The sequence below is a fragment of the Littorina saxatilis genome, linkage group LG5 (assembly GCF_037325665.1).
Source record: "Littorina saxatilis isolate snail1 linkage group LG5, US_GU_Lsax_2.0, whole genome shotgun sequence".
In the NCBI taxonomy this organism is placed as follows: domain Eukaryota; kingdom Metazoa; phylum Mollusca; class Gastropoda; order Littorinimorpha; family Littorinidae; genus Littorina; species Littorina saxatilis.
In genome coordinates this window covers 25,246,177-25,258,513 of record NC_090249.1, presented here as the reverse complement: position 1 = coordinate 25,258,513, position 12,337 = coordinate 25,246,177, and the positions used below count along the sequence as shown (strand labels likewise).

The 12,337-nt window shown below is 39.8% G+C and overlaps 1 protein-coding gene across 1 annotated transcript; it reads left to right on the top strand.

Annotated features, from left to right (window-relative positions):
* Nucleotides 1-615: 615 nt before the first annotated feature.
* Nucleotides 616-11,670, top strand: LOC138966668 (PCNA-interacting partner-like). The gene is made up of 10 exons (XM_070338968.1): nt 616-914; nt 1,767-2,177; nt 2,878-3,075; nt 3,986-4,150; nt 5,220-5,374; nt 6,407-6,575; nt 7,334-7,515; nt 7,816-7,903; nt 8,355-8,443; nt 10,176-11,670. The coding sequence occupies exons 1-10, from the start codon at nt 702-704 to the stop codon at nt 10,495-10,497; spliced, it is 1,992 nt and encodes a 663-aa protein (XP_070195069.1). The 5' UTR covers nt 616-701; the 3' UTR covers nt 10,498-11,670.
* Nucleotides 11,671-12,337: the final 667 nt, after the last annotated feature.

The window sequence follows — 12,337 nt, the reverse complement described above, 5'->3', positions numbered from 1 at the left end:
TGACGGCAAAGAATAACTCAGTATTAAAACTGCACGCTACACTGACCAGCTACTGAGTCAGCTCAGTAATACTTATCCAGTTCGGCCAATCACGTGACAACGGCAAATGGACTGCTCGTATCTGACATAAAGATAGACACACGAAGAGATGCTATGCTAACTTGGTTTTTCTGTCCCCAAAACCAGCGTCTTTTTGGGACATGACGTGATTATATGTTAGGACACGAAGAGACAGATATGACTGTCTTTTTTATCTAATATTTACCATGCTCAAGTTTGGTTTCTACACTGGTCAGTTTTGTGATTGCCGATTTTCCGTGAACTTCGGTTTTCCTTTGATAAATAACCCCTATCATCAACCTCCTCCCCTCAAACTCCCCTCCTTTCACGCCCCGCCGTTGTCGCGATCGTAGAATCGTTCGCAGTTCTCCGTCAACCGTTTTGCGGAGTTACAAGAAAGACAACCTCGCAGGCACTCGAGACAACGACAAGAGCGGTTATTTCCCCTGTTTTTGTTGTTTTTACCACTAGACCACACTCTCACTTGCGTTTGGGCAAAAAGACGGATTACTGTGGAATGCTGGGAATGACGCTTTATGATTGGTCGATCAAAGAATCGTCTGCCAAGTTCGATTTCAAGTGTAGGGTTCTCGACGCTTTGTATTCGTTGTCAGATTCTTCTCGCAATCATCAATGCAAATATGAACGCAGTATTCGTTTCGCTGCATGGAACAAAAACTGATGGCCCCGGCTGCAAAACTATGCAGGTCTCAGAGAAGGAAGATCAGAGTTTACTGCAGTTGGCACTGCAACTAGGTCGAAGACACGGCCTTGTGAAAGACCGAGCAACACTTCTTTCTCCGTCAGATTTCTTGCAGGTCGTGCAGCTTTGTTTGATGCAGGCACAAAAAAAGGTATCTACTGGTGGAAATTTACCAGACAGCGCAGCTCCATTAGCTTGCACGACCTCATGCTGTACTTATGGTAAAGAAGTAAGAAATGGAAAAGGTGACAGCCAGGTTCCAGATTATGAGATAGACCTGAACAGATTTATAATCAATGTTTTATTATTTTTTTAAGTTAATGAAGGGAGCACCCAAAAGTATATTTCATTTTGCTTCTAATAAGTTCTAGCCCTCACCCGGCGGAGGACTACTCTACAGTTTATATGTATGTACAATACAAACACAGGTAATGCTATAAAAAGCATGAAGACAATTAATGGGACGTGCATGAGAAAAAAAAAGCCAAACAAAAAATAGTACTTTCACTCAGTAATAGTAATACTGTAATACTAATAGTAGTGCTTGCTTGGAAATCAAAAGTACGTTGTAAATGTAGTAGTACTCTGTTTCTGAAAGGAAATAGGACACAAGCAAGCTAGGTTACACTATGCCCTTGTGGCTATTGAGGTCTAACGAATGACGTCTCACAACGTGCGTGGTCGTCCTTGGCGGTCAAGAAAGCCGCCGCGATCATTGCGCAGACGACACTTCTAGACCGCCAATATTTTTTGTGCGCATCACGTGCTCCACATAAATTGGCCGGAAACGAAGCAATTGGGAAACCTGGATAATATATACCAGCACTGAGTCTGATGTGTCTACAAATGGAGATGTGTATGTGTCTCGATGCGGTGATCGATGCAGTCATCATCTTATCTTGCAAGTCGACTAAGCAATTTTCATTCAATAGCAGAGGAGAAAAGAAATGAACATCACTTTATAACACAAAAAATCTGTTCATTTGTATGCTTTTGGTTTCAGATTGGAAAAGACAGCAAAACAGACGTTCTTAGCAATGGCACAGTGTTGGCTGTGGCCCAAGCATTGTGTGTACACAAGCTACAGACAGCCATTGGAGATGTACAGGATCTGCTGCAGAAGGCCTCGATCAAAACAACACCGGCAAAACCCTTGAAGATGGATAACACAGACAAAACTCCACTAAAGCTAAGACTGTTCGGGCTTGATGGTGAAAATGAATGCGACACTGACATTTTAAGCGCGCAGATACTTCCTTTGTACGGTGAATTTCTTGCCAGCAGCAACCACATCGATGCAGTTGATGTTCTGAGGGTATTCCTACTGGAGCTACTGACACCCGATTCTGAACTGTGTGCTGAGTTGGCTTCCATGAGGACAGATATTACTGGGTCTCCTCTGGACCCATTGCAGGTGTCTAAATCAATTAATGTGTTTTGTGTTGGGAGAGAGAGAGCTATAGTGTGTGTGTGTAAGAGTGATTTTCTGTCTGATGATTATCATCATTAATCATTGTCTGGCTCAGGCAAAAAAAAAAAAAAAGGTCTGTTTACGGTAACATAGGCCAAAAAAATAGGGTCGGTAGGTCGGGATTTTTTTTTCTTCCAAAAAACCATATTTTTACTTCTTTTTTTCTTTTTTCTTTCCCAAATGCCAAAAAAAAGTCTAGGGTCACGCGAAAAAAATAGGGTCGGTCGGGTTACCGTAAACAGACTATTTTTTGGGGGGGGCCTTAATTGTGTCTTCCGAATGATCTTTTGGACAATTTGTCAGGTACATTTAATTTCTGTTTTATAAGTGTTTGTCTGTCTGTCCACTTAAAAGACCTCTTGGAAAAAGATTAGTAGGTTTTGTTTTGTTATAAGTATAATGTTGGAATAAAGTACCTGTTTTAAATTTGTTTAATCTTATTTCAAGATTATGTATGTATTGTGCTTCGGTATTGCAGCCGCATTTTTTGGATGATTTTGTGTGTATCCATGTTGCATAATCTGGCACTGCAACTGCTTTAGTTTTTCTGTTTTAATTTTGTTTGCATTTCAGAGGGAAGGTACCTTTTTAGGGCACTTTTTGTAATTTTACTAAAGTGCATGACTAAAATATTTGTTTACAGGAATTGATAACAGAAAAACTGATGGAGCTCAGCCAGAAAAATAAGGAGGAGAGCTCTGAGTCTCAGGCAGATCCAGCTTGTAAGACAGATGTCGTACAGATCATCAAGTCCTTCAGCGTGTCTGCGCAAGAGCAGCTTACTGAAAATGTGGAGGACAGATCAGCAGAAGATGACCAAAGTGAAGCAGACTTGTCAAAAGTATTTCTCCTGTCTTTTGTGAAATGTTTTCTGTTGTGTAGGTTAATTTGTAGACCTTTAAATAGCCTTTCTATTTAAAAAATAAATAAATAATAATGACGAAAACGGGCTTGCATGGTCAGAAACGCAAACAGCTGAATATAGACAACACCTTGGTAGTTGTGGCAATTTTACTACTGAAATATTAAAGAAAAGAAACTAATTATTTACGGGCCCAGATTTTTCCCTTTGATCAATGTTGATCGACTTCTAGTTCATGCAGCAAGCTCTGGTTCCAGTTTAAGTTCCCACCATTAGCAAGATATTAACATTATGGTTGCAGACAGTTGTCAGTGTTTACAGTTTAAGCTTTACAGTGCTTCCTTGGTCTTGGACAACCCAGAGGTTATACAAGAGTGCCTGTATCAACAAAAGTATTTAGAGTTTATGTTTGAGACTTCATGTAACCCTTTAACACAATATGAACTTCCTGGGGATAATTACATGTAATACACACATTATAAATAAAGTTGTAATTTGAACTTCGCAGTCCGGATGGTGTGGATCTTGTGCGGCCCATACTCTACGAAGAGATTTTAACGTTTTTAAACTGTTTGTCCCTATTCGGCATGTGTCATGTACAACACATACTTTTTACATTGCAACCTTCTTTTAAAACTGTAGGTATAGTAGACGACCCACATCATCCGGACTGTGTTGTCCCTACATGTATTGATCTGTTAAAGGTTATGCTACCATGCAGTGCTGCCGCCGTAAGCAAAATGTTAACACTGCAGTTGTATGTGATAATTTACCAGCACATTTTTGTGTGTTATGCAGGAGCTAATGCAGTGCTACCATAAGCAAGATGTTAACATTGCAGTTGTAGGGGGTAATTTACTAGTATATATATTATGTGTGTGTTGTGCAGGAGCTAGTGCAGGAGCTATTTCGCTCTTACCTCAACCTGTTGTTGAACACTCGCAGCGAGCTGGCCTTTGCTCACATCTTCAACACGCCAGACAGAGAGCTTACTCACCACGCCTTTACTCACCTCAAGCATCAGGCCAAGAAGAAGAAAATGTCTCTTTATCAGGTTAGTGTATGATTTGTTGTTGATAAGGTAATTGTTGTGTTCTTGACGGTTGATCTCAACCTGTTAACTGGGCTGTTGACACTTGACAGTTCCCAATATTGACGGACTGTGTGATGATATCTTCTGCTATGGTCTGTTGAGACAGTGATATCAAAATCGAGACCGGAGGTCGAGATTTTGATATCACTGTCTCAACAGACCAATAGCAGAAGATATCATCACACAGTCAGTCAATGTTAGATATATTGCTAATTCTCTGGACATTTTGTATTTACTGTAAAGAAATTACAAAAGTATTTGTCTCAGTTTTGGCTGTTCCATATCCCTCCCTCTGATTATTATTTCTTTTTGTTCACTCTTTTCTTGTACTTTTCAGTATTTCAAAATATCTTTTCTTTCAAAAAATCTTTAGTCACTTGTTCAACTAAATTCTGGGATAATTACATTTTCATATATATTTGTTTGTTTTTAAATTTAGGTGTTTTTGTTTTTGAAGTGGGGAAGCAATAAAGAGGTCGTCGATATCAAAACTGATATAGACGGAAATGTCGTCCATATCACTTTTGCACTGAGCTCAGTTTTGCCCAATTGACCAATGGAAATCCACATAGCATATGAAATAGCAATATATATCTGTTGGTGATGCTAAAGAAATATACAGGACATAATAAATGTAATGATGTGAACATGTTGATTCATTATGAAAATCGCCATAACATTTTTGGCTTGCATCATGATAAACTTTCTTGGTAGAGTAGTATTTTTTACAGAATTCATGAGCTCCCTGATTTGTTGTGGTCGTATGGAAGGGAACACAGTAGACCTGCTCATTTTATAGTTAAAAACAAAACAAAAAATGTAATACAATGGAACCCCCTTTTTAAGACCTCAGAAAATCCTTGAAAATCAGGTCTTAAAAAGTAGAGGGTCTTAAAAAATAGGGGTAATTTTATTGACATCTTGAATAGAAGATCTAAAAAATCAAGGTCTTATAAAGGGGCTTCCACTAGCACTGTATACTAGTCACAAATAGTAGACTTGTCTGTATTTTTATTTAATTTTTTCACAGACTGCCATGTCAGTGATACTGAAGTTGCGATTGGGTGGGCATGGCTATGCACCTGACCCTAACGACAAACTCTTAGAGCATGTGAAAGGACTTGGTTTGCTGACAGACCACATGAGTAAACTGCAGCAGGTACTGGAGGATACAGAGTGTGTCAGGTAATTTCTCTGCATGAAACGTGTGCTATTTTTGAGAGTAGCGTATCAGAATGAAATATTACTGTTGAAATACTGCTTGAGGGTTGTACTACAGTGTGTTCATTTGTTTGTTCAGTTCAAGATAGTGTTTGCCTTTCACTCGCTTGATGTACAACCGACCCATAAACCTCTTCAATCACTTTACAGGGATGCAGACATAAACTGATATTCCTTTAACCATACAGATACACAACTCGCAGCGTTTCCACTAGACACTTCTGCTGCTTAATTTTCAATGGATTACATTAGAACTCCTCTTTTCAGATATTCTAAAATCTGACAAAATCAGGTCTTAAAAAGGAGAAAGTTTTAAAATGGGGGTAAATTAACAGAGGTTATAAATAGAAAGTCTATAAAAACAAGGTCTTAAAAGGGAGGAAGTCTTAAATTGGGGGGTTCCACTGCTAAGCTGAGTAACACTTGTATGATCAATCAATCAATATGAGGCTTATATCGCGCGTATTCCGTGGGTACAGTTCTAAGCACAGGGATTTTATTTTATTTTATTTTATTTTATGCAATTTATATTGCGCACATATTCAAGGCGCAGGGATTTATTTATGCCGTGTGAGATGGAATTTTTTTACACAATACATCACGCATTCACATCGGCCAGCAGATCGCAGCCATTTCGGCGCATATCTTACTTTTCACGGCCTATTATTCCAAGTCACACGGGTATTTTGGTGGACATTTTTATCTATGCCAATACAATTTTGCCAGGAAAGACCCTTTTGTCAATCGTGGGATCTTTAACGTGCACACCCCAATGTAGTGTACACGAAGGGACATCGGTTTTTCGTCTCATCCGAAAGACTAGCACTTGAACCCACCCCCTAGGTTAGGAAAGGGGGGAGAAAATTGCTAACGCCCTGACCCAGGGTCGAACTCGCTTCCGAGCGCAAGTGCGTTACCACTCGGCCACCCAGTCCACCCACACTTGTATGATAAGGATAAGGCCTTAGCTGCATCACTAACCTTACTCTTTTGCAGGTCCAGTGTGCTTCGTGTAGTGAATGTGATCAAGAAGAACCTCATCACCTGTAAGAGTCAGCGTTTTAAACAAGAAGCTGTGGATACGGTTGCGTCAGGAATTCAAAAAGATCTGGAACATGTTTTGGCAGATCTCGAGCTAAACAACACTTTGATCAGCCCTGACAAGGTAAGTCTTTGCATGTTTACGGTAATTGCATACAAAGCTAAAGCATTTAGCTATTTACATGAGGTTGAACAAGAAGTATAATGGTACCTGTGATAAAATCAGACAATCCAGATTGCTTAGGATTCGCAAATTTCTGAGGAAGCACAATAAAATAAAAAAACACCTAGAGGGTAAAAATATGGGCTCTGTGCAAGTGTGGTGCAATATTTGCAACTCATCTTTCAGGAAAGGTTGACAAATCACATTTACCTCAATTTTAAAACCCTCCCGAACCCCACAAGGGGAGTCGCCTAACTTTAGTGTCATTAGAAAAAATGATGATTGGTCTTTATCAAGCTGCTGACCGGCACGGTTGGCCTGGTGGTAAGGCGTCCGCCCCGTGATCGGGAGGTCATGGGTTCGAACCCTGGCCGGGTCAGACCTAAGACTTTAAAATTGGCAATCTAGTGGCTGCTCCGCCTGGCGTCTGGCATTATGGGGTTAGTGCTAGGACTGGTTGGTCCGGTGTCAGAATAATGTGACTGGGTGAGACATGAAGCCTGTGCTGCGACTTCTGTCTTGTGTGTGGCGCACGTTATATGTCAAAGCAGCACCGCCCTGATATGGCCCTTCGTGGTCGGCTGGGCGTTAAGCAAACAAACAAACAAACAAATCAAGCTGCTGTCGTAATGAGTAACACTAACACCACACCTTTCTCTAGTTTGAACTAAAACTGCCTGGGCCTCGCTTAACTGGTAGCTTCTCTACCTGTGTTGCAGCCTGCTTGTCAAGGCGGCAGCTTGACCAGTCGTCGGCCTCGCCGGGTCCTGCTACACTACCTGGACAGGTGTGCGGTCACTCAGTGGGGGGCAAGCCACTCTGCTCACCACGTCTGGCTGAATGATGTCCCCTTTGGACCTCACACCCCTTCTCGCTTCCCCTGCGTTCTGACTCACTTCAGGTAGTTTTTGAATATACTTACCCATCCACCCCCCCTTCCCTAAGATAAGGTGAGGCTGGGTTATCATAACCTCAGTTGAGTTTTTTAGGCCTAAGTGTGTGCAGTTCTTTTCTTTGTGTATGTGAATAGGGGTTGGTGTGTCTTGTACGAGATGAAATTATGGTGAACTCATTAACTGCAGTAACTCACTAACTGAACATGAAAAATGACCATGAACAACTATGATGGATTACAATGTAAAAAAAAGTTAAAATGATTCTCATGAAAACGTTCATAACACTTTTTCTATGTTTATGACAGGTCTCCTGCTGTAGGATGCCCATTAACAAGTTCTAACAACAGACTGCAGGAAATACAACTGAAGCAAAAGAAAAGGAAACTGACTGTGGTGAATAGCATTTCTTGATATTTTTTTGATTAGAACACACAAACACACACACACACACACACACACACACACACACACACACACACACACACACACACACTCACACACTCACACACTCTTAGTGTTGTAACAGCTAAACAGAAAAAAAGCACACTACAAAAAACTACAGCACACACTCTGAAGACTTGAGTCAGTTGTTGGATCGGTTCAGCGAAACCTTTGTTTGAGACCCTCCATTTTGAGACTCCCTCCACATTAAGACCAGATTTTCTTAGACTCTCTTCCTTGTGTCAGAAAATTAACCTCCGTTTTAAGACTCCTAGAGACCTTCATTTTTTAGATTTATGCAGGTCTTAAAATACAGTTTTCACTTTACTCCATACCAAGTTTTGAACTTCGGCATTGTGTTGTGTTATAATTTACGGCTGCTTTGACTACAATGTGCTTGCAGGGTACAAACCTGATGCCAGACAGCAGTGACCGGCCCTTGTTGGACAGGTGCTCTGAACGTCTTTGCGATACAGTCATAGTTCTCCCAAGGTAAGGTTTAGGGAAATAAGTCCTTCTGGTTAAAGCAGCCTGACCGACTTTGTTTATGCTGCAGAACCTAGCTAACACTCTTGCAACTGTTGAGGAATGAAGAAAAGCTTTGGAGTTCCAGTAAATCTGAGTGTTTGGGAAAGCCTTTGCAGCTGAAATCACCTGCGTAATCTGCAGAAAAGAAAAAACACGTTAGGCTGTCTACCTTACCTACTGTACTTTTCGTACTATAAGGCGCTGCATGCCGTGTTTAGAAAAATAAAAATAAAACTGAAAAAATCCTAGAATAAGGCGATGCCATGGATAAGGCGATGGTGTCGTGCATAAGGCGACGGCATGAAAGGGGAAAAAAGAAAGGAAAAAAATGAGGAAAAACATCGTACGTAGGAAAAAAACCAAAAAACAACATCAATGATCAAACATGGCGACCGCTCAAAATCGGCACGAAACACTGTTTCAAACAGAAAGTCAGGTGTTCAAACAGTGTTCACTTAAATGGTTGTTAGTTGCTCATTGATTTCAAGTTCACAGTGCTCGTGAAGGCCTATTTTATCCGAGAATAAGGCGACGTCGTGTATAAGGCGACCCCACGATTTTAAGTGAAAACATTTTTTTAAAAGTATCGCCTTATAGTCCGAAAAGTACGGTATATGTTTGGGACTATTTTGGCGTTGTCTAAACTTTTGTTGTTGTTGCATGTGCCTAACAGAAACTTGTACATATCATCCACATTGAGGCCATCCATTCTTGTTGTGTTTTTACCTTAACTTACGCTCCCATGGCTCACCTGGTTTCATTATTTCTGTGCAGAGTGCGTATTACTGTAGTGGAAAAATGGTAAGGTCACCAGCCCCCTTACCCTTCCCAGCAAGTGTAACTGAGTGTCGGAACACATCAATCACCCTTGGAGGCGACGTACAATCATACAGGATTGAGAATTTTAGAGCTAATTTCTTAGTCCTATAAAATATATAATATGGGTACACAAAGGCAACCAAGAACATACAAGGAGACCACAGCAGCCAGACCCTATCACAAAGAGAACTCTAAAATTCACAGGTATCGGCAATGTTGAAGAAACGTCGAGCTATAAATAGCTCGCTCTCTTCAAGGCTGACAACTGCAGAGCCTGCTGTGAAGGTTGACGCAGTATTCTCCCTGTCACACATGGAAAAAAGTCACCAGTTTTCATCATCGGATTCATACTATTTTTCATTAACCATTTTTTCTGTTTTTCATCATCTGATTTTTATTGTTTTTCATTATCAAAATTGTACTGTTTTTCATCATCAGATTTTTAAGAAAAAACACACGTTCCGCCTATAACCGCTTTGCTAGCAGTTATGAATTAACAATAAAGTTATTTAAGTAGTTATAAGCGACCAAATTTGCGATAGACAGATATTGATGTTTCACAAAATACAGAACAATCTTTAAAATTCACAGGTTCTGTATATTGTGTGTGCAAAATAATATTCAATTCTAACAAAGTAGAATCAATTATGATACGCAGATTGAGACGGTTTTGCTATTTCTTTTAGAGCGGGTAGTTTCAGAAGGAAATGGTTTTGTTTAATGTGAAACACCTGTTTGTGATCACAAGATGACAATGAAGTTTCAAGACCTTTCTAAGCTTCTAACCCATCTACCTGAACAAAGGCATGCATCAAATTGAGCACAAGTCATATTCGCTTTTCATTTTGTTTTAATTTATTTTTCATTCAATCCACAGCAAGACGATCGTACACCCAGCAGAGTCCAGAGCCTCTTTGCAGTCTAAAAACTCTGACCACATCAGCGCCAAAGAAAACCTTGAACAGACGAGCAGTCCAGCCATGAAGAAAGGAAGGAGAGATGCGAACCCTTTGGCATCACCGCTGGCAGCACCCCTGCGACTTGGTGTTCACAATAGCGGGCAGAAAGACAAGGGTAGCAAGCAGCCGAGCAGCTCACAACGAAACAAGCCTGCTTCCAAGCCAGGGAAAAAGTGCAGACGGAGACTCATCCCACCTATTCAGGGGCAGAAATCGATTACTAGTTTTTTCAGAGTGTGAGAATGTGGTGCAGGGCTACCCACAGGTGTTGGGTGTTTCTTTCAAGTGTGAGAATGTGGTGCAGGGCTACCCACAGGTGTTGGGTGTTTCTTTCAAGTGTGAGAATGTGGTGCAGGGCTACCCACAGGTGTTGGGTGTTTCTTTCAAGTGTGAGAATGTGGTGCAGGGCTACCCACAGGTGTTGGGTGTTTCTTTCAAGTGTGAGAATGTGGTGCCAGTTTTATTTTTAAAGAGTGAAACTGTATATGATTTTTGAGTATTTATTCTGAAAGCATGAAACTGTATGATTTTTTTGTTTCTTTAGAGTGTGAGAATGTGATGCCAGCTTTATTCTGAAAATGGGCTATTCTCGAAACAATGTTACGAAGTTGACATTTCTTTACTTTACGAAGAAATTTTAACCATACATATATTTAACATCATTAATAAGAACTGGTTCCATATAATCCTTGGCCTGCAGATAAAAAATGAGAAATGTTTGCACATTTTCTTTGTCTACGTTCAGTAAATTACATTAACTTCGTAACATGGAAACCAAAGGTTGTGGCATGGATTTGAACACTAACAATTATAAAAATAAAAAAAAAGACAGAAATATATACTGTGTTTTTTTGTTGCATGTCTGCATCATTATCTAACTGGTGTATAACTGAAAAAAGTGAACAGAATACATTTTAGTTTCCATTTAATATAGCCAGGTAGCCTGGCCCCAATGCAGATGTTCCAAAGCATCTTGCTCTCCACTTGGAGGAAGTGACCCAAATTTACCAGCAAAGGGGTACAAAAGTAGTGAAAATGAAAAAAAATGAAACTCACTTTGTTCTGCTGGTCAGCTGTGTGAGATTTTCTTGTAATAAAACATTGCTGCTGGAACTGCTGATGAATGAGATCAGGTATAAATTTGAAATTCCTGCTGGTGATTGCCTAATGGCAAAAAAGTTGTGGTATTCAACTGTACAGTTATTTTCACTGTATAAACTGTAGATTGTAAAACTAAAAGGAATTCCCATAAACCTTGGATAAAGGACAGTATTTTCTTGGTGTCTTGTCGTTTTACTTCATCTTTCTACGTGTGTTTGCTCAAATTGAATTATGTTGGTATGCTGTATCTAATGTTAATTTATTAAAAACTTTTTAACAAAATGGTTTCTGAAAAAAATAAATGAAATCTGTTCCTGACATGTATGCATTGTTATTTTATGAGTGAACATGAGCATGATGTAGAAATCCCAAACAGACACTGCAAACGATCCAAAATTCAAACTCAAGAAAAGTTGGTAATTGCAGGCATGGGAATTGTCCGCCGAATGGCGGATTTCCGCCAATTTTTTTTTTGTTCCGCCGAAAAAGCAAAAGTGTCCGCCCAAAAAAATAAAGGGGCCCGGAGGCACAGAAAAAAAGCACCGGTTACTTTTGCCTTTGCGCAAAAGCCCGCGAAAACTTTCCGTACTTTGTTCACGCACTGCTACCGCCCGCCTCAGTTACTTGAACTTTTATGTTTGAAAGTAAACCAGATTGCACAGATTGTGTTACAAGTTACATTTTCCTGTTTGTCTCAACAGATCAATTTTTTAACAAATTTAAACCATATAATACATGTATATATTTTTTTTCTTCAAAAAAGCAAAAATTGGTACTAAAATCTCTGATTCTAAAAACAGAATTTAATGGCAAACTTGGAGCTCAGATGACACCAGATTGCTTCGCGTCTTCAGTTATAAATTTTCAGCCTTTTTTACAATTTTCAATTCCCATGCCTGAATTGCAATGTTCAATTTTTGACATCATAAGACATTGACAAGTACATCGACCAAATGGTTTTTATAATAAACAGACAAGC

Excerpts from the sequence above, each read along its gene's own strand:
- LOC138966668 (XM_070338968.1), top strand. The coding sequence starts at position 702 with ATGAACGCAGTATTCGTTTCGCTGCATGGAACAAAAACTGATGGCCCC. Across the intron at positions 4,151-5,219 it reads AGAAAATGTCTCTTTATCAG|ACTGCCATGTCAGTGATACT; the intron begins GTTAGTGTATGA and ends ATTTTTTCACAG. Across the intron at positions 7,904-8,354 it reads AGAAAAGGAAACTGACTGTG|GGTACAAACCTGATGCCAGA; the intron begins GTGAATAGCATT and ends ATGTGCTTGCAG.